The 27933-nt window shown below is 38.9% G+C and overlaps 1 protein-coding gene across 1 annotated transcript; it reads left to right on the forward strand.

The window, feature by feature from the left end:
• Nucleotides 1–138: 138 nt before the first annotated feature.
• Nucleotides 139–27933, forward strand: PUM3 (pumilio RNA binding family member 3). The gene is made up of 18 exons (XM_086479615.1): nt 139–150; nt 547–653; nt 3195–3377; nt 5013–5148; nt 5862–5937; nt 6710–6803; nt 7015–7081; nt 7648–7822; nt 9531–9634; nt 10172–10250; nt 11998–12096; nt 13180–13233; nt 14813–14893; nt 18953–19095; nt 19882–20104; nt 21173–21260; nt 23205–23295; nt 27679–27933. Exons 2-18 carry the CDS (start codon nt 557–559, stop codon nt 27806–27808), a joined length of 1920 nt encoding a protein of 639 aa, XP_086335741.1. The 5' UTR covers nt 139–150; nt 547–556; the 3' UTR covers nt 27809–27933.

Consider the following 27933-nt stretch of genomic DNA (forward strand, 5'->3'; position numbering starts at 1 on the left):
GGACGCCGCGGGAGGAACGCGGCGCTCTGCCCGCTGCGCTTTACGGTAATCCGCTTCGGCAGTGTCGCGCGGCAGCGGCCGGGCGGGCCAATGGGGAGCCGCGCCCGCCGGAGAGGGCCGCAAAGCGCGGGCGGGGAAGGCACGTGTGCGGTGAGCAGCGGGGCCGGTGGTGCGCGGTGGGGGTCGCGGCGGGTGGGGGGAAGGTTTCCGGCGGAGCACCCCTACCTCCCGCTGCCGGCCGGCGAGGTGCTGCGTCCTCCCGGGCGGTGTCGCTGGGCCTGGCCTGAGGATCCCGCGGGAGCGGGAGTGGGGCCGCGGCCGTCCGGGCCCGGTGGACTGCGGTCTTGCCTCGCTGAGCCTCCATGCTGGCCGCCCTGTGGGCCGCTTCTGGTCCTGCGGTGCCGGCGTAGGGACGGGCGAGCGCCACGGAGAAGGGTTTAATACGGTGTTACCCGGTGTTCAGGGAGGCGCGGTCTGTCCTTTCCTCACATCGCTACCGAGGGAGCCACGGTGGTTCGGTAATGCTGTGTCTCCCTCCATTTGCAGCGTTGCCACAATGGAGACCAAGGGTAAAAAGACGTTCGTGGGGAAGAGTGGAAACGCATCTCGTGGAAAAGCGCCACACGGGAAAAGGAAATTCAAAAAAGATAATGGTAAGAAGGCAAAGGCTCCCTGTAAGGGATCTAGGCTGAGTGATTATTGTGCACAGGCATGCTTGAACTTCGTTTTTATCTTGGTAGACTTATGTTATGCAATGGCTAGCTTGGTAGTTGAGTGAATGTTATCCTAAAAACAGCGTCTGACACTCAGTGTGCAATATGCCAATGTGCACTAGGTTAGAGGTATTTTATTTCATCTTTGCTCAAAGACGGGTGCTAGATGATAATTCCACAAAGCTAACACACCACAATGCAACGAGTTACAAAGTACTTACCTTGTTATGTGGTTAGTAAAACTCCACCTAAATTTATGCTTATTGATTAGTAATTACCATCTTTTCTGCTATTGGTTAGTCATATTTAAATTAGCTTACTTTCCTTATAAGTTAGCACTCATGCTCCTTGGCAGGCAGGGGGGTGTCTGTCTGTCGGTTAGTCTTTCTGTCTTTTTGGTTGCGATCTCCCCTCGCTGTGTTTACTCTTCCCTTTGTTTCTGTGTAAAGTTACTGACTTCATGTGTCTGGGGCACTCATCCATCTTGTAGCGCCTTTTGGGGCAGGATGTTCCTCTTCTACCAGTCTTTCAGTTCTTACTCAAGGGCAGAGCCGTTAGTAAGGCAGGCATTGCTGATACAAGCTAAATAACTTGGCTTAGCTAGCCAGACACAAACCCCTCAATCCATCAGGCAAAAGACAATGGGACAGGTATCTTATGAAAAACAGGACCCAGCTTAGTGAAAAATTGCACTGCCGGCTGTATGTTGGGAAGAGAAGTGGATGTTATCTGCCTGGACTTCAGTAAGGCTTTTGGCAGTGTCTGACATAAGATCTTTGCAGAGGTGCTGATGAGTTATGGACTGGATGAGCATATGGTGAGGTAGATTGAAAACTGGCTGAATGACTGGGCCCAGAGAGTAGTAATCAGTGTCACAAAATCTAGTTGGAGGCAGGTAACTAGCAGTGTACACCAGGAGTGAGTACTGGGTCCAATCCTGTTCAATAGCTTCATTGATGATCTGGATGATGGGGCAGAGTGTACCATCAGGAAGTCTACCAGTGACGCAGAGCTGGAAGGAGTGACTGGCACTCCAGAGGTTGTGCTGACATCCAGAGGGACCTCAGCGGGCTGGAGAAGTGGGCGGACAGGAACCTCATAAAGTTCAACAAGGGGAAGTGCAAAGTTCTGTGCCTGGTGGGAGGGCAGGGAACAACCCCATGCACCAGTACATGCTGGGGGAAAGCAGCTTTACAGAAAAGGTCCTGGGGCTCCTGCCAGTCACAAAATTGAACACGAGCCAGCAATGTGCCCTTGTGGCAAAGGTGGCTGGTTGGATCCTGTGCTGCATTTGGAATGCTGCCAACAGGTGGAAGGAGGTGGTCCTTGCCCTCTCCTCAGCACTGGTGGGGCTCCACGTGGGGTGCTGTGTCCAGTTCTGGGCTCCCCAATAAAAGAGAGACATGGACATACTGGAGAGAGCCCAGCAAAGGGCCTGTGGCATGTTGAAGGGACTGGGGCATCTCTCCTATGAGGAAAGGCTGAGAAGAGCTGTGCCGGCTCAGCCTGAACAAGAGAAGGCTGAGTGGGATCTTGTCAGTGTGTACAAATACTAGGGTGCAAAGACAGACCCAGGCTCTTCTCAGTGGTGACCAGTGATAGGACCAGAGGCAAAGGGCACAGACTGAAACGTGGGAGGTTTCCTGTGAACATCAGGAAAAACTTCTTTACTGTGAGGGTGCTGGAGCACTGGCACAGATTGCCCAGGGAAGTGGTGGAGTCCCACCTTGGCGATGGTCAAAAGCTGCCTGAACACAGTCCTGGGCAACCAGCTTTGGCTGGCTTTGATTGAGCAGGAGGTTGGACTAGATGACCTCCAGAGGTCCCTGCCAACCTCAGTTGTTCTATGGTGCTATCTCACATTCAAAACTGTACTGACTGTATGATCAAATAACCTGGAAAAAAATAACACTGAAATGCTTTAAATAGGTTGCATTGCAAGCCCTTCAGCTATATTTGATTGACCTAAAGTACTCTTTCAATTAAAAATTTGAAGCTGTTAACTTTTTTTTTCTAGACTTGCTTTCCCACATTAAGAAAAAGTTGATTTGAGAGCTGAAGGTAGGGTGTGCGAAGTGCTGTGGGTTAGGATCGAGAAGATACCTTTCAGTGTTTTGCTCTCTTCTGCTTAGAACACGTGATGTCAAAACACACAATGTTGAAACAGCTCTGACTATAAACTGAAGAGATGATTTGGGGACTGATGGCTTTAATGTCAGGGATGGTGAAACTCTTATAAGAAGGATTATTCTAAATTGCCTGGGCCATTATATGGCTGCCTTGAAAATAACGCCTAGGGAAAACTGGGACACCTGGGGACTGCATTAAAAACGCTGGCTCTGAGAAGCATGTGAGGATTATTTATATATATATATAATTGTTACTACAAAGTAGTTTAATTCTTGTTATGGTAATACTTTGTTATTTTGAAGAAACATTAGCTGTAGTATAACATTTTAATTTTTGTTTTGTTGTTAATAGGCTCAGGTCCACCAAAGAAACTTCTTAACAAAGGAGATGAGGAGGGAAAGCCTAAATCCATTTCGAAGAAATTTGTGAAAGGACAGTTAAGACCTGGAAGAGCTAGTGTCAAACAATTCAAGAATAAACAGCAATCAGAAAAGGTTGCAAAGAAGAGGAAGCTCCAGGATGGTGAAGAGAGAGGTGAGCAGATTTTTAAGCCTGGATATCAATGGAAAATAGGTTTTGGGAAACACATTGTTCGTTTAGGTCTTCCTTTCCCCCCCTGCCTTGTTAGCACCTTTCCAAATTGGCTGAATGACTCAAAGTTTACTTCACATTTAATCTTTGTTGTGGAAAAATCTACTTCACCTGACTAAGCTTGTGGCCAGTCATGAGAATCAGCAGTCACAAATTTTCCTCGAAGTCCAAAGTAAAGATGCTGTAGCAAATTTAAATAATCGGTATGTCATCATAAAGCTCTGATTATTTTAATGACAGTATTAAGTGGCTAGCTTGAAACTGGCTGTTTTCACACAAATTTGGAAAATACATTTTACAGTTGATTTTTGTGTTTGTACAGAGAGGGAAGATAAATGTCTGGTTTTATCACTGCTAAATGGATTTCTTTTTGGCTTTGTTTCTGGTACATGAGAACTTCATGTTCCTTCTCTGCTCTGAAGCAAAGATCTACTGGGACAGTTAAACAGCACTGTGAAATGAGAAGTGGAGTCTTACGTGAGGGATTCTGAAGTTCTACAGAAAAATGTTAATTGTTTGAAGGCTAGTAGAAGGTGTTGAGTATTTTATTCTTGCTGTTATTGCAAGTTTGCAGAACGGTTTTGCATGAATATGGACTATATGTCTGGAAATTTAGTAGTAACAGAATGTTTGTATTAAGCTGCTTTAGAAAAACAACAAACTAAAACACAACCAGAAACAAACCTTCAGTCGTTGTTTATAAGACTAGCTGAAAGCTGCTGTGTATTGCACAGTGGCACTGCTCTCAAAGCAAAATGTTACTGCTTTTGCTTGTCACTATTTAGGAGAATGATAGAAAAAAAATCGCGAATACACTTTGTAGAAAGACAGCATGGTTTTTGGATGGGTAAGACAGTTAAGTGCATGCTGCTGAATACCAGCAAGTTGTGCTTTAAGGTCTAAAAATTTAAAGCTGGGTCTTTAGTGTTCCATGTAGAAGTAATAGCATGACTTGCTTCTGTGAAACCATGCAATATAAGATGATGGGTTTTGTCAAGGTCTGAATAAAACAAATGAAATACTTGAAATACCATAATTCGTTTGTGGCACTTTGTATAGAGTTACATTAACTGAGTTTGTTGTGTGGCAGTTTAGAGCTGTTGTAGTAAAATCCCATGCTTAAGGAATTTGACTGAATAAAAAGATGTAAAAAGGCTTTATTTTTTTCCTTTCTCTGAGATTTCAGATACATATCTTTGAGTTAGGGCTCTTTTGAGAGAGGTAAAAGGTATGTATGCATAGAGGATGAATTAAAAAGGAAGAATTAACCTGAGGCAGTCACAGGCTGCTAGGTGCATCTGGATTCAGCTGTTGAGAGGTTTGCAATGCATCCTTTGACAGAACTTTGAGGAAAAATTCTTGTTTTCTTTGTTCTTCCAGTATTCTAGGAATGGAAATTACTAGCTTAACATATTCACTAAGTATTTACGCTTTCATATTAGCTGGCTGGGTAACTGCAGGCAAAATTCCTGAATTATTAGCAATTCAAGTCATACAGCTGCCACAGTTTATACTGATAAAGGATTCCATTGCTCCTTTTTTATTGACTATAGAAAATGTATTTATTTTTGTCTTCAGAGTCAGATTCTAAGAAGCCAAAGTGGAACGACTTCAAAAAGAAAAGGAAGGAGTTAAAGCAGACCAGACAACTTAATGATAAAAGTAATTATGACATAATTGTAAAATCAAAGCAAATATGGGAAAGTGTCAGAAGGTAATAATGATTTTTTTTTTTCCTTTTATTCCGTTGGCTTTTAGTCATAAGTTCCAAGAAGACTCTCTTTCCCCTTTTGTAATTATATGAAACTGTATTTCCACAGTGAAACTCCATAGGTGGATGATAACATTACATGCAATTCTGTAGATGGTTCAAGCAGAGTGTGGTGACCCACGGTACTAGAAATGTCTGGATTGAGCTCAATTGTATTTTAGGCTAAAATTTGTGAGTAAATGCTTAAGGTGTTGTCTTGTTTTTTGAATCCTGAAGCGTAGACCATGTCCTGATTCAGCCTGATCTTGCGGTGGGATCACTGCATGAGTTTTTTGTGGAGGTTTGTATACTGTCTGTGGGCAGGTGTAATTCTAGAACTGGGGCCCCTCGTCAGAAGGAGGAGTTTATTTTACTTGCTCTATGCATCTGTGCTTTGGAGTTTTGGCTGTAAGATTTGAGTTTATGTTCTTTTTAATAATATTGTTAATCAGAAAAGAATAATTTTGAAGTGTGGAAATCTGATTTGGTTTCTAGGAATGAAACTGCTTAACTACATCTGTCTACAGGTTTAATGGATGACAATGTAAATTTGGATTAGCAGGAGCTAGCTTAATTTCATGTTGTACTGTCTTGCTTTATAGATCTCAGTGAATCATACTACAAAAAGGCTGCTTCCTCAGTTAAGATTATTTTACTTTTTTTTTATTTGCTTGTAGGAAGAAATGCGATAAGGAGAAGCGAGAAAAGCTAATGAATGAGCTACAGAAGCTTCTTCATGGAAAAATTAAAAGTGTAAGAAAAACTAACGCCATGGTGCACAAATTCACGAAAACTTCTTTAAAGAATGGTGAAATATAAATGAACCTTTAATAATATAGGACTAACTTGTTTTTCTAAGAGCTACAGGGTTTTTTTTAAAAAGAGTAAAAAAGAATGAAAACAGGGTTGAGAGGCTGCATTTGGCACCTGGCTTTCAGGACAGTAGTGCTTTGTCTATCAGCTGACTTTTGTAAGGCTCTCTTTGCCAAGCAGCTCCAGTGAAATTCTGTGTTAACCGAAATTCAAAAACAGCCGCTCAGAGTTTTGATAAATTACAACTGTTGCTTTGCAGCTTTCTTTTAGGGAAGCTGATGTCCTGATACTTAACTATATGAAACAATCTTTCCACTTAATTCTTGAAATGTATAAATTTGCAGTGAAATACATGTTGGATTTTAGAGTCATTCTTGGTATTCCATGCTGAAGTGGAACTGTGTGACAATCACACTTGCTCTGAAATCACTAAGAAGATGAGAGAAAAGAAGATACCGTTTCATGGTTCTCTTTCAGTGTTAATGCCTTGATGCATGTCATTTATTGTCAGCAACTGCAAGTACTGCCTATATTTTGTTCGATAGAGTACTTACAAAGCAGTAGAAACCCTTAAAACTTAATTTGTTATAAACAGGTAACTACTTTTGTAATTGGCATTACGTGCTACATGTGGCATAAAACTACATCAGAGACCAAAAGCGTTAAAATTAATTTGAACAGCTTAGGATAATGAAATATCTCTGTCCTGTAGCTGGCTTTTGCACATGATTCAACTCGAGTGATCCAGTGCTTTATTCAGTATGGTAATGAGAAGCAAAGGCAAGAGACATTTGAAGAACTGAAAGGTACTTTCTTCCTATTTACATTCTACCTAACAATTATGTATTGTTGTTGGGATGCATTAAAATGAGCAATATTTTCTCCAGAGTATTTGTCACTTTCTTCTGAACTGATGCATCATTCCTAGTGAGCTCTTTATTTAATTCATGGCATCTTGTTTCATAGAGTTAATGTAGTGAAAAAGCAAACCATCTGAATGTTTTTCCCTTCTTCTAGATAGCCTAGTAGAGTTGAGCAAGTCAAAATATTCCAGAAATATTGTGAAGAAGTTTCTTATGTATGGGTGAGTATGAAGTGAATTTGCTTAGTTGTGTTGTATTGTTTCATTTCCAGTATAAACACTGCTATTAATCTATAGTGCATCAATCGTGAATAAAAAAAAATACATCTCTGGAAACATCTTTCTAAGGGTGACAAGACAGGAGAGTGCCTGATATTGCTAACAGCAGTTTTCATTTTGCAAAAAATAAAGCTAAAGCTGTACACATTAAGGAAAACCTGCTTCAAAAAAAGTGCAAATATATGCTCGAAGTTGATCTTTGCTTTGTACAAAAAACCTAGCTTTTAAAAATTTTCTTGGCTTAGTGTTTCAGGAAGACACCCTTTATTATGTAGAATTTATCCACTGGTTTCTTGTCTTTCCCTCAAAATGCCTTATATTTTCTCCAGATTCCTGTCTTTCTCACCATGTTTTTGTAAATGCCATAAGACTGATCCAGATGCATATATTTCCTGGTTTCTGTGCTAAAACTTATGACCTAAATGTACTTCCAAAAATAAAACTATTTCTATGCTAAAACTTATCCCTAAAGTTTTAGCTCTTGCTGTCTGTTCTTCCCTGTGACACAGGACAAAACCACAAGTTGCAGAAATAATAAAAAGTTTTAAGGGCCATGTGAAAAAAATGCTCCGACATGCCGAAGCATCTGCTGTAGTGGAATATGCATATAACGACAAAGCCATTCTGGAGCAGAGGAATATGCTGACAGAAGAGCTATATGGGAACACTTTCCAGGTTTACAAGGTGACATTTCAATACTTTCTAATCTTAAGCTGTTTCAGCATCTAATGTATTGTGTCAATAATACCTTGCCTATCTTATCTACTATTTCTTTTGATTAAATTTCTTTGTCAGGTGTCCAAATGTAGCCTAGTTTAGCGTGTTTAAATGTTATGATTACTTACACATTTCAGAAATTGTTGTGTTTTTCCAGTTTGAACTATATAAAATATATTCATGTATGAAGTAGCTCTGCTTATCAAAGACAGTCTATTATCATATTGTTGCAGTTGTAGTGTAATAGTTTCTAGCCTGAAGTGGTCATTCTTGCTGAGACAGGATTTAGGCTTAATTACCCATTAATGGTGTCGATACCTTTTGTGTCAGAACTTCTGTCTCGTGAGAACTGAATGTGGACAGAATGTTCCTGTATGTATATACAGTATGCCATTTAAGCTTAATTTTTGGCTTTGTTTTCTTTTCCCATGGAGATTATAGGACTTGAGTCCGAACTCTGTTGAAACCATTTAGATGTAGGTCCTCACTAGGCAATGGGAACCTTTTTAAAACGTAGAACCTGCTTTGCTTTGGCTTCTGTTTTTCCTTCTTGCTGACTTAGAAAGTTGGTTTGCGTTAGAGGAACAATTATTTTTCTTTGCTACAAAGTACAAAATTGTTTTATGCAATTATTAACTACACTAGAGTGACTTTTGCATCCCGGTGTACAACACAACACACTTTTACCCACTATTTCTATTTAAATTGTTGAAGAAATTAACATTCATTTCCGAACCGTATTGGTAGTTTTTTCTTTATAGGTTATTATAAGTTTTAGGGAAGTATTTTGTAACACTGTAATAGGCATGTTTCTTGTGTTTGTGGGCTGCAGTTTGTACTGGGAGTAGAACAGCCTCTGAAACGAAGTGCAGTGTTAGCTTCCATCGTTCCGGCGTTCTTGGCATTAGTGCTTCAAGTGGTCTTACATTGCGGTGCAAACCTGAGCCGTGACAGTATGTGGGTTTTTAAGAAATCATGATGGAATCCTTAACGAGACTTGGGATTTCTTGGAGTTTTGAAATGTGTGGTTCACTTTTCCCCCTCCTGCCCCCAATTCTTCACCCTCCACTTCCACCCCCCATCATGGATTTCTTGTAATTTTCTATCTAATCAGACTGTTCTAACAACAAATTCTTGTAAAAGAGTTACAGGTGTAATTATTTAGATGAGACACCAGGAAGTACTTCTGTGTTTAAGGTATATGGTGTATATTCCTTCTCTCTACTATTCTTGAATTGGAGTTTCCTGGGCCTTGGTTAACTTCTCAGTTCATTGACATGTTGCTGTGTTGCTCTCTGACGTATGCATACAGTCATGCAGGGTTTATGCTTAGCTCAGGAGTTCCTTAATACAATGGGAATTTTGTGTATTTTACTGTGTGCTTAGCAGTCTCATGAAGAGGTGATTATAACTGGCAAAAACCAGTTCAGACCAGCTTTTGTTTGCTAATGATGAATATTTGAGTTGTAGAAACTTAAGTGTACAGCTTCTGACATACACAAAGTAAACAAGCTTTTTATTTTTAGAACTGTAAAATGTTAGTTTTGCAGAAAAATAATTTTGTTTGTGATATTGTTCATGAGTTTTGATTGAAAAGGGACTAAAGACTCTAATTTTCTATGAACTCTGATACTTACTGGCAACAATTAAACCTCTGATTCTGCATTCATTTCAGACACCAGTTGTCCCAACACTGGATAAGGTGTTAGAAGCGCAGCCTGAGAAGAGAGAGGCCATCTTGGATGAAATGAAACAGATTCTTACACCAATGGCACAAAAGTAAGGACGAAAGTTGATTTTAAGGTTTGACAATCTGGCACGAACTTTTTTCTTTCTGTCATACAGACAGACAGTAGTATTGATACTTTTTTAAGCTCATATGACAGTGATATTGATGCTCTTTTAAGCTGTAATGTTGCTGAATTGTATAGTAAGTAACTATGGGTTTGTCCAAAGTGTCATAAGGAATATCTTGTCTTAATTTTGAGCTCCACTTCTATAAACTAAGGTGTCCCCCGCCCCAGTCAAACAATAGGTAGAAATCCCACAGTATGTTGGTGTTCCATAAGGCATTACTGGATAAGCTCCTTCGGTGGTCTTTTGGAGAAAATACTTTGCTAGGTTTTAGAATCTAAGTTTTGGTACAATCTTCCACGTATTGTAAATGCTAAACATCTAATCCAGAATGACTATGTGTTTTCTGCACAGCACACTGCCTAACTTTCTCTCTTTTACGTACAAATGAAGTATTGCTAGCTTATGTTAAAACTATTATTTGTGGGGGACTTTTTTTTGTTTTCCTCTTCCCAAATACAGAGAGGCTGTGATAAAGCACTCACTGGTACATAAAGTATTTCTGGACTTTTTCACTTATGCTCTTCCAAAACAAAGATCCGTAAGTATGTTTTGGGTTTTGTTGTCTTTTGCCTTTCAGTGGAATGTTTTTAATCTTGTCATGAAAGTGTTGTAAGGTAACCAGATAAAAATACACGTTAAATTTTGTAGAGTTTTACGCATCTGGCGGTTCCAGGTGGATGACTGGGGAGTAGTGGTCGATGGAGATTTACAGTCACAGTGAACTTTCACAGTAAAGCAATAGTGTTTGTGATATTTGAATTAAAAAAAATTAGTCTAATAGAATGACTGTGGTGTTTTCCTGTCTCCATGCTAAGCGGTCTTTCTCGGTAGCTGGGAAATAATTAAAGCCAGGGACATTGCTTTCAGTAGTTTAGCTTTCCGGCATGTAGTTTCTTAAACGCTTCTCGCTATTGTACAAAAAACTCTTGACAAAAATACAATCACGTTGGGCCCTTCTGCCAGCAGCCATAACTTTTTCTGCCTGCTCCTGAACCAAACATATGGCTTGTATCATTGTGTTTGTATTAATTTCCACTTTACTCCAGCCATTCTTGCAAAAACTAGGCCTAATCCATCTGTGTGATGTGACGTTATGTAAGCTGTTGTTGGAATTCACCTCTCTTCAAGCTGTGTCCATCAGCCTCCCCCTACTTCTGCAGTTCAGCACCATCTCATTCCAGGCCAGGTGGAGCTTCTAGACTTGCTGTCTCTTACCTGCTTCTGCCTGACTGCACTCCTGAACTCTTCCTTGCTACTGTTAACAAACCCAAAGCTAAGGGTGGTGAGGTGGACTATTTGTGGCCTATTTTGAGTCCAGGTCTTACCTAATTAAACGTTCATGTGCATGGCTGCATGTAGTGCTTTGTCAGAGAGTGCTTCTGGATTCATGGTCTTGTGTGAATCAGGGGAGTAAGGGCTTATCTCTTCCTCTTTGCTTGGTTTTTGTGCAGACTTGGTAGCATATGGATATTCTCTTTGGGGTTTGGAACCCCCTCTTGTAGATCTATTCCTGCCTGTCTAGCTAGTGAGACAAAGCATGTTGTGACTGAGCAGTTTCTAAAGAAATGGTAGAATGCTTGGAACCTTTGAGTAGGGAGTGACAAGAAGCTGGGAATAGAAAGAGAGATAGGTGGGAACTTCATGTCAGTGAAATCTATCAGGTAATAACAGAAGTAGTATGTAGTAATCGGGGAGGGTGGGGGTTTTTTGGGTTTGTTTGGTTTTTCTTTTTTGGCTGATGGTGTTATTGTCAGATGGCTTCAGAACCTCATTCCTTTGATATAAAGACTAAGCTGAAATTCAAAAGCTGAATCTTGTAATCTGATTTATAGTATCACCTGGTGCTTAAATAACCATTTAGTTCTTCTTGCTGGCTAAATACTGTGTATGTATAAATAAATTGTATTACCTTTAAAGATTTTTTCTTTTTTTTTTTTCCCCTAAATGAATGGTTGGCTTGTCTCCTCTAATTTCTGTTGCAGTTCTGAGCACCTTTGCTTGAATTTTATGTAATAGGACAGCTGACAAGTTCTGATTTCATAGGATGAATATGATGAACAGTGTAGTTTTGAGGGGAGAAAGCTTATGTCATTTACAATCTTTTGAACTCCTTTTGAGGCCTTTTTCAGAGGTCAGGGCAATGAGAGTGGTTCTGTAGAGCCGGTGATTCTCTCTGTAGTGTTGCGGGCAGACAAAAAAAAAATCCTTTCATGCCCTTGCCCACCCGCCTTGGGATTTCTCAGGCCTTCTTTCACCTTTTTGCTTTATCACCTTTTCTTCCCCAGGAAATGATAGAAGCTATCAGAGAGGCTGTCATCTACTTGGCCCACACTCATGATGGAGCCCGAGTAGCGATGCACTGCTTATGGCATGGTACTCCCAAGGTACTGTTTGGTTTCTGTCTGCCCAGTCCTCTTTAGTAGTAGTCTAGCCTGAGACTGGGGGTATGATTGCTCACATGGGTCTTTCTGCCACTGCACATTTTCATGCAGTTAAGTATTTGAGAACAAGGTTAAAAAGTGGCCCCACTTTACCCAGTAGGTTTTTGTGAATCAAATGCTTTTATTAGAATTTTTAATAGCGGATGCATCTCCTTTTATTTTTAGCAGAGTTCTTGGAGATGATACATAAAGCTTTTCCATTTGAAGATTGTTGGCCGTTGATTCATCCCGCAGATTTCTTAATGAAACTGGCAGTAGGGAGAGAACAATAAAGTTGTCATCATGTGGAACAATGTTTGGCTTTGGAATGCCAAAACTTAGAAAATGTTGTAGGAACTGTGTTTTAGTTTCTTCTGCTGATACAGTATCCTGAATTACTTTGGGTGTAACGTATGCCAACATCTCTTGGTAATATTGTAATGCCTCCTATCTTTTCCTGTATAAAAAAAAAAAAGAAAGAAAAAGGAAGAAAAAGGTGACTTATGAAAATAATCTGCTTGTTAAAGAGTGCAGAAAAAAAATACGGAGTTACTAGGATCTAGGGATGGTAATGGGTCTAGAGAAGACTGAGCAGTGATTGAGAGAGCCAGAAGTACAAGCACTGAGGAAACTTTTGCTAGTAAAGGGGTTTTGCAACAGGTTAGAGTCCTTGCTACTTTAAAGTTTCAGGTCCTGTTGAATAAGTTTCTTTCCAAATGGAGAGTTGAAATGCATTCTTCTGTAATTAGTGAACAAGATACAGGTGAACATATGTGGTGGTTTGGTTGGGTTTTGGGTTTTTTTGAAGTTGCTCTTCTTGGCATCTTCCATTGGTGGGCTGGACTTGTAAACATATCACAGAAGCTCCCTGGAATTAAGTCTTTTCACAGTTCAGGTTTAACTCTTCGCGCTTTTTCTAGGTGTTGACTAATAGTACAAATATGAGAATTAGGTAAATAGCCTTTGCTTTAGTAAGCAAATTGAAGGTTATATTTTTGAACAGTTTAGTTATTCAGAATCACTTGTTTTTTCTTTCCTTCTGGATAGGACAGAAAAGTAATTATGAAAACCATGAAGACATATATTGAAAAAATAGCAACGGTGAGTGTTCATTAACCACTTATTTCATAGTCTCTGAAACACAAGTGATTTAATAGAGGCTAATTTGAATGGGCTTTGGTACTGGAACAAATATGAGATCTTATATAAAACTAGGTTTAAAATAGCAGTGATGTATTAGCTAATATGAAATATATTTAATTTTATGGAATAGAGACATACTGAGAAGCTTCATTGTGGACGCTACATGCACTACTGTCCTTCTTAAAGTAGCTGAGTTAATTAAGTCCTAAATATTTTCCTACTTTTTTTTTTGTGAGCCCAGCTTTATATTGCACCTTCATATGGCTCGTTGGTTAATTCTCCTTGTTTGGGAATAAAATAACATGTACACAGAAGAGGAACAAAAATTAAGTTGTGTGTGGGATGTCATTGGAAGGGCCATTTGAATGTCCATATTTCTTATAAGATGCTCAGTAATTGTTTTGGGTTTTTAAGTCAGGAAGCTTCAAAATGAATTAATGCTGAAGTGACGTACAGTGGAAGAAGTCTCTGTGACTGCCAAACATGTATGTTTGGGGACTGCAGAGCACCAACAGAGTAACGGTTGCAACCAGATTTCATAGTGCAGGGCAAAACAGCAGCTGTGAAGGAAAAGATTTTTTTTTTTCTTTTTAAACTTCTTCCTTTCCTGGTTGCTGTAATATTCTGTTTACTAATAGTTGACATGGTCTTAATCAGTGGTCTCCAAACTTTTTTTGATAACACAACCTTGAGCATGCATCCCCAGTATTTGTATACTGTGTATGAATTATGTACATGTGCTACTGTACTAGTATACATGGTAAAATGTATACAGAAACGGTAATTTTAAAAGGATGAGATAAAGATAACCAGTGGTTATTTTTATATATTTATTAGCGGTACAAAAAATATTTTCTTCCTGCAACACAACGGATTGTCTTGTGCATCCTACTTTGGAGGCTACTGGTCTAAGTAACGTTTCTCTCCTTAATTTTCTGGTACTGGAATAAATAAGTTGTTACATTTTATAAAATATCCAGAAATATGAGACAGTTGGTAAATAATAGCTAAAGGAACTCTGGAGCACTGAAGGTCTGGCTTCACTTTGCTGTAGTTTCACTGACATACAAGTGAGTTGGGTTGTGCCCTTTTGAGTGTGCTAGAGACATGCTCTCCAGTAGTGCAGTAGAGACTGTATAGCTCATTGCAGAGGCATGATCTCCAAAAACACAGTATGTGACTTATCTCAATTTTAAGCAAATCCACTACAGAAGTAAAGTCTGTATGTAATGTTCCCGGAAGGCAAATCCTGTGATTTCAAATGATGATTATACGGTAGGGTTAGGTTAATGGCTTGAATGTGATAAAGCGGTAGATCAACTTAATCTATCTTTGTTTTAATAACACGATTCTCTTAACAAGCCTTGCTTTCAGAGAGAGCCTACATGTTGGGCCTGCCTCGTTCTGTGATGGTAGACAGAATTTGCCTATGACTTGTGTCATGTTTGAGACAAACTCTCACAAATGTTGATTCTAAGTCAATTAGTATATTCATAGAACTTGACTTCATGTGGTTTCTGACGTCTCATCTTTGCAGGGTGAATTTTCTCATCTGGTCTTGCTGGCAGCATTTGATTGCATCGATGATACTAAACTTGTGAAACAGTTAATTATGTCAGTAAGTAATTGAATTTTTCCTAAAATAGTGTACTAAATAGTGTCAGTGTGTTTGTCAGGGTGTAGGAGGATAATAGGGATCCATCTGCTTTTTTCAAACCATTTAATTCCTTTCTGTCTTTTCTGTTTCATTATATTTGTGTATCATGATTATTTTTTGCTTTTCAGAGAAGACCTCAGCACTTTCATATGTTCTCTTTAGGATTGTTCTTTTTTTAGTTAGTTTCTAAACTAGATTCAGTGTTTGCTGAGAATTACCCTTTTTATACATGTTCATTCTGGATAATGGATGACTGGAATCTCTTTAAAGTCAATGTCTTTGTCACAGAAGCTTGCGCTCTGCTAGTATTTAAGAGATTAAGTTGGAAAAGTTTAGAATGAGGATGTCACCTTATCTGTTTTACAGGCAAACCTAAAATGTCAAAAATATCCGTGCCTAGAATGTCCTTATTGTGCAAACTCCCTACTGTAAGAAAGGTTGTTAGCCCATTTAGCTCTTTTCTTTTGCGGAAGTAGCATCTCAGAAAGTGATACTTCAAGATAAACTATAGTGAACTTTCAGGAACCTGACAACAGGCCTGAATATAGTACACCATGACTTCAAACAAGAAAAAGTACTTGGAGACTTTTGGTTGGATGCTGAAAACATTGAGTGGCATTAATTCTCCAAGCTTGATATTTTTACTTAATATGTTGAGAAATAAATTACAACGTTCTGGATAAAGTCCGCGTAATATTTTTATCTTGCTTCAAAAACGGATACAGATAGAGGTCTGAAACAGGAGAGCACTCTAGCTGTTTTGCTTCACCTACAATGAATTGCAAAATGAACAGTAAGTGTAGTATGATCTAGTCTGTATCTGTTTCCTTTTGGAATGCCCCATTTCTCCACCTTCCTTCCAAAAATTACTTAATAGGGTTTCATAAAGTGTTTATACTTAAGACTATGTTTACATGCAAATTTTATTGCTTCTAAGATGTTTTAATATGTAAATTACCATGAAGTTATGTTTTCACACTGACAAAATAGGCTTCATAGTGCACACAGTTAATTTTCATGCAAGCAGGATAATTAACGTTGATGTATAGGTTGTAATGTGCTTATAGTAAGTACCGCCCGTCCTATGGGTTGAGAGGCAGTGGCAGGGAGGTAAAGATGAGGGAAATACTTTGCATGTGGAGGTGGAATATGAGGAGAAAGTGATTTTGATGAAGCTTGCTTTAAAAAATATGAGCAGTTCTTCCATTGAGCAACTTTATATAGGGACAAATTGGGTTTTGGTACCCTGGTGTGGAGGTTTCACCCTAAGTGTCCCTCTCAGATGGATGTGGAGAGGAAAGCATCCCAGTGTGGAGATGGCTTTTGTTTCTCGGGTATGTTAGCTGTAATGACAGCTGGGTTTTGTTTCCAGAGCCGGTCTGCAACCTAACAACTTCTGGGCAAGTTCCAAGCAAATAAACCCTGAGAGGTTAGAGCTGCCTTGGTAGATCATTGAGGTGTGGCTGCACAGCACTACAAGCACCCTCCTTTCTGGAGGGTTTCTTAGTTCAGATACTGTGTTTGACTTCAGCTGAGCTTCCAAGGTGTCATTAATTCCTGAATCATCTGTGTTCTTACACCATCTGAGATCAAAGATAATGGAGTGCTTACTGTTTAGGCATCAATCTGGACAGAATAGTAAAGGAGAATAAGGAAGAGTGGCCTTCACGCGTACGGAATTGGCCCATCTGGGTTTATATGAGGTTGGGAACAGGGGAAGGATGTCAGGGAAAAGGAAAGAAATCTCAAATAAGGTCAAAACATGCTCTTCACATGGTGAATGAAAACTAGTAGTAGAGGATGAAGTGGAAGAAATCTAGAAATCAAGCATTGAAGCATACTCTATAGCAGAATCCAACCCTTAAAATTATCATAAAGAGCAGTTAGATTTCTAAATCAACTTACATGAATTATTCTTCTGTCCAAAGTAAAATTTAGCTTAAGGAATGCAAGGAAAATAATAAAGATTTGGAGAGGGGGCAGAAAAAGCAATGTCCAGGCAAGTCCCTTTCTTTTTAGTAATATTATGAGACTGGTCAGTTATGTGGATTGGCAGAATGGCTGCCAGTTTGTAGGTGGGGGAAGGTTTTAAGCTCCTCCGATCCTTCGAGGAAAGTCTTCTCACCATTTCTCAGCTCCACGGAGTCTTAATCTGGAACCAAAGAATGTGTTTGGTGCTTTAAACCTTTGTGTGTGATTGGAAATGTACATTGTGAGTTTGGCGTATGTCAGGATTTGGGCAGATTTTCGTGGGAAATCGCTCTCTCTCTTGAGAACTCCAAGCAGGCAGTGCTAAGGAGCTGAGCAGATGTTACCAACAAGAGACAGCATGCCTGTGTCATTTAGAGTTTCTGCTGGTACTTTCTTACAGTTCTGGCACTGAAAGTGACCAAATCCTGTAATTCATCAGGATCATGGACTTGGTGGGGGGAAATACACTTTTGGAGGATTTAAAGAAAAATTTGCCTATTATCTTTTATGCAAATGTCTGTGTTATAAGTTGGTTTCAAAGTACCGATGACTTTTGTGTTTATACTAAATTAAGTATTTTCTTTACCTGTTTTAAGTTTTGAAATGTCTAAGCACTTTTGTCATCCATTTAATTGATAAATGAACTTCACATACATCTGAATCTGAACGTGCACGCTGAGAAGAGAGAACGTGATTTTGCTTTGGATTTTTTTTCCTCAGAAAAGGTTCCCTCCCCACATCCCACCCCCCCACCCCCCCATACCTGGAGCATGAAGGTTACAGAAACAAGTTTTTATTCATTATTACGGTGCTGCATCAAGCTGGTGTTCATCTCAGTTTGCCAAAACTCACTTTCGTCTAGGTTTAAGCAATGTTTTTGAAATAAGAATGTTGTCTTACGGTTTCCTGCCAGCTTCCAGCCACCTTTCTGTGTTCCTCTTCCCCTCAAAGATAACTGACCATGCCCCATATTAATAATTAATGTTTTTCTGGCTGTTGCTGGGAGGATTTTCATGGTGGAGAAAAGGGTTTTTAAGGGCTATGGCCTGCAGAAAGTGCTGAAAGTGCCCAGAGTGTTCTCTACAGCCCTCCTTTGCTTTAGTAATCATAAATTTTATACGTATATTAAAAGTTGCCAGAAATGGATTATCATAATGGTCACGAGTATCTGGATGGTATTTGGGATTCTTCAGAGGTGCTTGGAACTTGTATAAAATCCATGTTGCTCTGTGAAAGGGCATCGGTTGAGAAGCTGACAAAAATTTGAGTACACATGGGCTAACATAGGTGTTTCCATCTGAATGTAGCAGCATGCTTCTATAAGCAAGAAAACTGCCCTGCAGATTAATGCATTACTTCCTCAGCTGTGTTAGTGCACAGGTGTATGTATGGGGCGCCCACTCTGTAACTTACAAAGAGGTTACTCGTAGCCAAAAACTAACCTCTGGGGAATGCCCAGTGTTTTCTGATAATGCTCAGATAACCTCAAAAAACACTCCGAGCAGAAGTCAGCTTTATTCTGTTATTGAAACTTAATTTTTCTTTATGAATGTTCTGTGAACAGTTTAAGATGAACTTTTCCTTCCCATGGACTGACGTTGCTGTCTAGGTACTTATGTACACTCCCTTGAAAATCAGCACGGTGTCAGTGATTACTGTTAGGTGATGTGGCCTTTGTGTGTCTGGTCTGCTGGTGTTACGACTACTACTGAGGTTATATTTGTACAGTGTATATGTACTAGAATATGTATTCTTTGTACTTAGGTGTATCGGTGAAAACAAATCCTGCCCTCTTGCAGTATTTTGTAATCAGTGTCATTGATGCATCTGATGAACACATTTTAAACCTTAATATTTTTTTAGTTCACTCGCTTCTCCAACCTTTCATTCTGATTGGAGTTTTTTGTTTCATTTCAGAAGCAGATATGAATCTTATTCATAGTACGGAGTTTTCCTTTCCTAAGCTTTGGTTTTGAAATGTAATCAGTAATTACTGATGGCTCAAAACTATTTCATTAATGTTTTGTTGCTGTTTCTTTATTTTTACAGGAAATAAATGCTTCTTTGCCCAATATAATAAACAACAAGTATGGAAAGAAGGTCTTGTTGTACTTGCTAAGTCCTAGAGACCCTGCACATTTTGTTCGAGAAATCATCACACTTCTACAACAGGGAGATGGAAATGCCCATAGGTAACTCGGATATGAAGGTTAAGTTGTTTTTACAGTCCAGAAGAGTTCATGCAATTTGTCACGATCAATTTTATTTCAGCTTTTCTTCATAATATATTTAAGTAATGTAGATTTATATAAATAATGCATAAGTATTATTAGATATGTTAATCTGTAGTCCTTATTTTTGCATTTTTTGTTTAAAGTTTGATGTTGATGGTGACCAGCAATGTATTTGTGATCAGCAGTTTTCCCTCTTTGTAAAGGGCAAAAATTGCAATGTGTTCTTTGTTTAAACTCGATATATCAAATTTGGCATAGCAGATTTTTTTTTAATATGCGTTATTGGTTTTTTGAGTTGCATAACAGTGTATCTCAAAATTTAGCAATAAAAGTGGAAATTGTTGATTTTAATTCAGTCTATGGTATTCACATTAATGCTTATCAGCTTTTGAAGAAGGAGCAATTTTAGATTATTAGAGAGCTGTTAAAGAAATACATCTCAGTAGTTGAGATAACAGAATGAATAGAAAATAAACAGAAGTTATATTATCATTGTTAACAAAAAAAACTCTGTAAGGTTTACTGGCAGTCAGCTTTAAATGCTGTACACGTTCTCCATGTGTTCTTAAAATGTGTGTGCAATGTGCGTGTAATTGTATGTGAAACAGAGGGAAGAAGAGTGCTTTATTTTGATATTCCATTAATTTATAACTGTCTCAAATAGCGTATATATTCTGAATTCCTTGTTGCTTGCTGTGCATACAGAGCAAGTCTTCCACAGTAACGTGATGTCTCTTTCTTCAGTAAGAAGAATACAGAACTCCGCCGCCGCGAACTCCTGGAAGCCATTTCCTCACCTCTGCTAGAATATTTGCAAGAACATACCCAAGAAGTAGTGACAGACAAAGCTACCTTTGTCTTGGTTGCTGACATCTTAAGAACATCTCTTGGTGACATTCAGCCCGCACTAGATGCAATCGCTAATTTAGCAGCAGAAGAGCTTGTTCCAGGTGGCCGTGATGGGCAGGTAAGGTAACAGAGGACAAGGTGCTGAGAACTTGCAGAGCGTTTACTTATTTTGTATTACTAAAATGAAGTCTGCTCACTTTTTCCTTTACGTAAGGTGTCAGCGTACTGCCCTGATAGCAGTTATGCATTGGATGTGATCTCTGTTTTCTGACATTTTCCTTTCATAGCTTATTATTGAATCTGGAGTGATGAAGGCTTGAGCCAGCATTTTATCTAGTTGTAGAGCAAGATACTTCCTGATCTTGAATCTTCAGAACTGCTTTAAACACTTTGTGAGAAGACAGCTGACAATCTTGTTTCTTTTAATGTTATCATTATGCAATCAAGCAGTTAGTAATTTTTTTATAGTTCATTTGACTGTTTACACTGAGAATAATAGGGTCTCTTAGCTTTCAGGTATGCATATCTCTGTGCAAGGAGAGATCTTAGATAATAGCTGTTTGTCTTTACATTGTGACCTTCTCTTCAAAGTGTTCCCCTCTATTCTGTTGAGTTAAGCTCAGTCAGATGTGTATCTGTAGACTAGAAAATCAAAAATGCTTTTTATACTGTATTTAAGATAGATGCCCTCCAGATTTTGGTAGTTGTGCTGAATTTGCTCTCTTTCCTCTTCTTTTACATACGCCTTTTACAAAATTTTACATGAACTACTCATGTTTTCTGTGATTTTCTTTGGACCATACTGTAGTGAGTTTTCAAGGCTGTAAAACTGTGGAAAGTCTGGAAGTTCCTGTAGAGGCAGCTAGACCAAGAGATTCAGCTCAGGAAGCATGAAGTCCGTGAGGGTGGATAAAATGTTGGTTGATATGGTTTATATTCCTGAAAGTCAGATGTTTTGGGGAAGGCAGTAAAAAATAAACCGGTCAGTTTAAATAAGTATTCACATACTTGCATCAAACTTGTTGATATTTGCATAGGTGATGACTAAATGGATTAGTGTGATGTGGTATCTCATGGCAGAGTGCATAAAGCAAGCAGGAATATTTGTGAACAGACATGTAACTGCATTCTGAAACATCATCATTAAATAATTTGGTTTGGTTTTGTTTGTTTTTTCCTCTTAAAGCTTCACATTGCAGAGCATCCAGCAGGCCATCTAGTCTTGAAATGGTTACTAGAGCAAGATGAAAAAATAAGAGAGAGTGGAAAAGAAGGTATGTTGGAAAATCAGCGTTATTTGATCAAATTATGACTTCAAAGTAATCAGTTATCTGAACTAAAATAAGATTGCTGCATTTATTTCTTTGAATGTGGTAATATATGGAAAACTTGTTCTATCCTGTAAGCTTATTGCTTCTATCTTTTTGCTATTGTGAGCTGTTACGTAAAGATAATGTGAAGGGTACATTCGCTTTTTCTGCAAAGCAAGTACTGGTATGTTGTTTTTTTTTTCTCTGGGGGTTTACTGTGAGTTTGGGATAGGGTTCATTTGTGCTTAAAATGTCTTCATAGCTTTGCTAAATTACACAGCAATTTAAAGGATAGTAATAGAAAAAGTAAAGTCTTTGTAACAGGAAGACTTGTTTCATTAGTGCTTGCAAGCCAAACTGTAATCTTTACTGTGTTCATTAGTGCTGCTGGGTCAATGCTTCGTGACTGTTACTACAATAATTCATGCACAAAAATAGGACATCTTTGCTCTTTTATATCCCAGAAGACAGAGATTGGGCACAGATGTTCTCATCTTAATTTAGCTTTTAAACTTATTTTATTACATAACTGTAGAATCTTGTTGTGGGAATCACCATATCCTAATAGAGATTACTTTTTTTCTCGTACAAAAACCTAAAAAAATGAAGGGAGGTGGGGGTGACATAGCATAATCTGGAGGGAACTTATCTGTGTGTAGGGGCGGGTTTCTTTGTAGAATTATGAGACCTTGTTAAACTTTTCTTTTTCTTTTCTTCTTCTTCCTGTAGAAGGTATCGGCTGTTTCCTTTAAAAATAAGAGTTAGTTGGGCTTTATTAAATGTTTCTGAAAGGTGACTGTTTGCTGCTTCTCAAGTGGATGATTAAAAATGTCCAAAGGGGAAATTGTAGGAGTGTCCGGAGACTAGCCTGAGATGTTGATAGTTACCTGGATTTATTTCTGCTAACATTGTGCAATTCCCTTTTTAAACACAAGCTTCCTTGTTTAAAGACGAGTTCCTTATGATTTCTTTGTTTCCTCCAGAGAGTGTGCCATTCAGAATTGTTGCTCTGAGTGTATGGAATTGGCATTAAAAAAGCCAAAGTTGTTGTCACTTAGGGAATAAGCTGAATAAAAACTGACCTGTTCTTCAGATGGAATTCTATCAGAAGTGACCGTGAAAAAAAGTTTTGTTGTTTGTTTGGAGGCTGGAGTTTGTTGGGCTTGAGTGGGTTTTTTTGGGTTGCTTACTGATAAGTTTGCTCAGCATAGAAGTTGTAAAAGCAGTTTTCCTGAAGTTCAGTTCTTCAGATTCAGCTGGGGACTTGAGGTCAGCCTAGGTTCTTTCGTCTATGCCATTAGTGTAATTTAACTGCAAGTCATCTTAGGCTTTCAAAGCTACTGAGGAGTTAGAGCCCTGTAGCATCAGTACAGCTGAAAGAAACAAGATTCCTAGTGGTTCTTATGCATCAATAAAGGATTAGCTCTGAAGTTTTAAGTAACTTCATCTGTGCAAATTTTTTTTCTTCAGTTGTAGACTTAGATGCTTAAAAACACAGCATTTTTCAGCAGAGGTGTGTGCGTATTAATGTATTGCGTATAATTATCTCTTGTATTGGTGACATTCTTGCCATGTTCTTTCTTTGGAGTGGATGCCTTCTTTAAGACATGAATAGTCTTGGACACCCTTTTAAAAAAGAAACAGCAAGTTTGCCTGCTTTATACTAGTAAACTCACACGGTGCTGCTATTGTCTAATTTCGAGCAGTACTTCAAAGTAGTCAAACATCTGTAAAGGTGTTCTTTGTTATTGAATAATCAGTTATTTTGAGACAGCAAAACTTTGTGCATACTTGGTTGCTAAAAACTATTTGATTAAATCACAACTGCAATGAACTTTTAACAGGCTTTTTGTATAAAGATACTGTCTGATTTTTTTCTTCTCCCTGCCCCTTTCCCACATTTTACAGTTTGCTTTGGAAGAACATTGGTGGAACGTGTTGGTATTGAGAATATGAAGACCTGGGCAGAAGTAAATCGAGGTGCCATTATTCTTTGTTGGTATGTAAGGTCCATGGCTATTTCTGATTAGGTTCCAGTGTTAATTTCTTGTTTTACAAGCACAAAATTCTCGAAAGAGCAAATAGGTATGTTAAAATAATTAACTCTGAAGTACGTGTCGTTGATGGCAGCACACAAGAATCCAGATTTTTTTTTTTTTTGGTAACTTATTGCTTTGTGTTGGTGCCTTCATTATGGAGCCTAAGTATGTCTCATACTGAAGTAGGAAAGTGTTTGGAATAGACCATGCAAAAGAATAGACCATGCAAAGGATTATGATGAGCCAGCTGGCTCACAAGTTCGAAGCAGTGAACTGTGCAACTAGTAAGATCAAAAGGACCTTACAGGAATCGGACTAACATTATCGTTTTGTTTTATCAAATGTGAACAGCTGTGTTAATCATTGGTGTTTTCACTTTGTAACTACCTGTCAGTGTCAGGTCACAGAAACCCAAGGTTTTGTCTTTAGCACGAAGTGTGTGGTCTGTGTTCTGGAACTTCTGGGTCAGCATTGCACTGCTGGTTCCTCATAAAGACTTCCACTGAGCCAAAATCAGCAAACAATTCAAACAGACAATATGATTTTGAAAAATAAAAACCTCTCCTCCCTCCTTTCAGACCTGTGTCTGCCTCTCCTAAGGTTACTTTAGACTCCTTGATGTTTGCTTTACATCTCTGCTCTTTATGATTTTAGAATGAGGCTACTTTGACTTCCGTGCTCTTTTGCAAGAGCTCTTTTTGAATCAAAAGCTGTTTTCACTAAGAAATCTGAATTTAATTCTGACTTTTAGTCATTATCATTCAGAGCACTGGTGAGAAGAATCAGTAGTAGAAGAGTAGTTGTAATCCAGATACGAAACCAGTTTACACAGCATTGTAGTAGTCGTATGGATCTGCCTGTTAAGATTGTTCAGCTGCTAAAATGATAACAATTTTTCTTTGCCTCTCATAACAGGCCTTTAGAATTCAATAAATGCATTTAATGCCTTTAGGTTATCTGATCCTGCACACAGATGTTCAGTAGAGATTTGTTAGAAAGGCTTGTTCACAGACAGTGTATTAATGCATGGACTCTTTTCCTCTAACTCAAAGCTGAACATGTGGTCTTGCTTGTTTATCTACTAGGCTATTTTGATTGTCCGAATAAAGTTGAAAGGAAATTAGTGAAATTTTTTCCATGTATAACACTTCAATAACAGTTTGGCTGTCATCATGACGACAGTCTCTTTATAGGTTTTGAAGACTTACAGAAAAAGCAGGAAACCAGTAATTGCTTATTAGCAAAAGCTAGCACAGGAGCTGAATATTTTACGGAAAAAGTCTATGAGGAATGTAAATCTTTCTCTCTCTGTGCTATTAACTCATAGCACTACAGGGTGGAGCTTTGACAAGTGTGCTTTGTTAACAAGCAGGGGAGATGATATCCCAGATTGGCAGTCAAACATTTTTCACTAATACTGAAACTCACCTAACACGAAAGAGAGATAAAAGTATGGGGGAGAAGTGTTTTGGGTTTTGCTGGAGTGTTGTTTTTAGTGTTGGTTTGGGTTTTAGTTTTAATTCAATCTGAATCCTTTGTAGTTTAAACTTGTTTTGATGACTCTTTAGCCATGATGCCCTTTTGTTTAGGCAGCTGAGAACGCACAAACATAACCAACTGCTTTTGTTCCATTTCATATGACAAGTGCTTACCTCACTAACATACAGTAATTAATCTCATCTTTGTTTAACTGCATGCATTGAAGTCAAGAGGTTACCTAAATTGTACAGCAATATAAATTTAATTTAGTCTGGTACAGATAATTATTTTTTTAAAGTGAAAATAATTGTTGAGTTTTTAAAAACCTTCTCATTTAAAAAAAATATTCAGACTTATTTTGTCATAAAGAAGACAGATGTAATTTTCAGACGCTGCCAGTTCTCCCAGAAGCTATGATTGATTTTTGTTTTGTTGTTGGCTTTCGGAAGCCATCTGTCACTTATGTGCAGATCTGAAAATCCAAATTACTCAATCGGTCCGTTTGAAGATTTTTGGCTCTTCAGTCATTTAAGGTTATTAGCCAGTTACGAGCAGTTCATTGCATATGCTTGATTGCTTAGTTACCTGGTATCCTCTGGGCTGTCTCCTTTCATTGCCTTCTTGCCTTCTTTGCTTTTAATTTGATCTTTATAAAAGAATCCAGGTCCTGATTCTGACCTAGTACAAGGTTGAAGTGTCCTAAGGCAATGAGAGGGCTCTTTGCAGATACTACAGTCCAGATTAGTGCGAATGAAGTGTTGTAAGTACTTGAATGTCACAGATGATCTCTATTTATGTTTTTCTACATCTGACCACTCCTCAATATTTTTAATTTGTCAATGGTGAATTACATCAGAGTAGAAAATAAAAACACACTGTCTTACAGGTTTCCATATGTCGTCTCTGTAACCTGTAAAAGTTATATTTTTATGTCCACAAAATACATAGGTGCCTGCTTACCAGATCTTAGAAGAACTTTCAGAACAATAATTTAAAAACGCAAACAACTGTGTTGGTCTTTCGTCTGCATTCACACATGTAGATGTTCTATATTAAAAATATGTTGTCTTGAAATACCTGTGGATACCAAGAGTTTGAAAACAGGTTTACACACATAGCTGTTAGCAGATGCAATTTCTTTTTAGAAAAACATGAAAAGTAGTGCAGAGTGGCTTGCTGCTTTGTATGCTCTTTATCCCTGGTGGTGAACCATGTGAATCTCTCCACGTTAAGTACCAATGTGTTCAGCACATCCTTTCTCAGCGCTCATGACTTTCTTGCTGTTGTCAGGGGTACATGACTCTCAGAAAAACTGAAAAAGTACAACCCTCACCCATGTTGAATTCAGTTTTAAAGAAGGTCTCTTGATTAAATAGGACTGTCGCAGCTAAAAGTGTAACAGAATTTGCTGCTAGAAGTTGTTAGTCATAGTCATAGAAATAAAGTAGCTGAAAATAGTGGTGTTGTCAGATGGGCATCCCATCTATGGTGTTGCCATCCAGCCTATGGTGTTGCCATCCTGCACAGGATTTGGAGTCCTAAGGAGACAAAATTTAAATCTCATCTTAAGCTACATTAATTCCTTTTGTGTCTTACTCAGTTCGGCTTGCCATGTCTAATTCTTATTTAAAAAGTAGGCGAGAAATGCACTTTTAGGTAGCTGCAAATTTGGGAGCTGTTTGGAAGAATCCTAAGGATTTTAAAGACTTGCAGTATCATGGAGCCTGCCTGGCACCAGTACATGGGTGTTACAGTTTGTTTCCAGTCTTAGTTTATTTGTATGACAGTGCAACTTGTAATTCTGTTCTGAATTGCACACATTGGCTGTCAAAGACGTTAAGATTTTTTAGGCAGTGTTCACTGATTTTTGAAGCAGCAAATTCGTTGTGGCATTACCTCTGTTGATTTTGTGTTGTAATCCAAGGACTTTTCACTATTGCTCAAAGGAAGGGGAGGGTGAACACTGCCTAGGTTGATCTGGATAGTGCAGAAGCTTTTTCTTTTCTATTAGTATTTTACAGCTTATGATGAATTTCTTTGTTTCTGAGGAAGAAAAGTTACCTGGGAAAGCCTGTTTATTTTCCAAAAGTAGTATCTAAACAAGAACAGGACTCGTGAGGCTCTGTAGTCCTGCACTAAATGAAGCATGGAAGTGTAATAGTGAAAGTACTTGATGTGTATTAGATGTACTTCACTACATGCAGTTTTATGAACCCCATTACAAGAAAGGTGTCAACAACTGGAGCCAGTTTAATGGAGTGTGACCAACATAGCCATGTGCTGGAGCCCTTGGCCTAGGAGGAGAGGCTGTGGTACCAGGGCTGGTTCAGCTGGGAGAAGGGATGGCTTTGGGGGCACCCAGCAGCATCCCTGGCACCAACAGGAGGGGATGGAGGAGACTCAGCCAGACTTCTCACAGAGGTGCGTGGCAGGAGGACAAGAGGCAGCCGCACAGGCTGAAACACGAGAGGCTCAGGCTGGAGATAAGGTGAAGACTTTTCCCCACGAGGACAACCCAGCGGTGGGGCTGGGGCCCAGGGAGGTTGGGCCTTCTCCAGCCTGGGGGGTTTCATGCCCCGACTGGGTGAAGCCCTGAGCAGCCCGATCTGAGCCCATGGCTGAGCCTGCTCTGGGCAAGGATCTGCAGTTCCTTGCAGTCTGACTTATCCTGTGTTGGGTGTGTTCTCACTTGGTGTTTCACGCTTTACGGAAAGTTTTACTTCTTTTTCTAATAGGAGGTACTAGAATCCGCCCTGAACTATATTCTTCCTAAATAGGTATTGTTTACTTATATGGACAGCTTCTTTTCCTATGACCTATATGCTGACCTTTGACATCATTAGTTTTTTTCCTGTTTCTTGTAGCCTTCTCCGGAGCACCGATCAAAAAGTGGCAAACACCGTCAAAAAAGAACTGAAAAAGCTTGTCCCAAAGTTGAAACTGAATAAAAATGTAAAAGGAATAGAGGCATTACTGGAGAAATTGACGTCCTAGTGTAAACGAAGCTAAAAAAGATGATTTACATCAATGCAACCAGTTCAGAGTTGGTAAGATTTTTTTCACCATGGTTGTTTTAAGAAACAGTGTATACATTTGTGAATTAAATAATTTCATATGAA

The sequence above is a fragment of the Leptosomus discolor genome, chromosome Z (genome assembly GCF_034619465.1).
Source record: "Leptosomus discolor isolate bLepDis1 chromosome Z, bLepDis1.hap2, whole genome shotgun sequence".
NCBI classification, from domain to species: domain Eukaryota; kingdom Metazoa; phylum Chordata; class Aves; order Leptosomiformes; family Leptosomidae; genus Leptosomus; species Leptosomus discolor.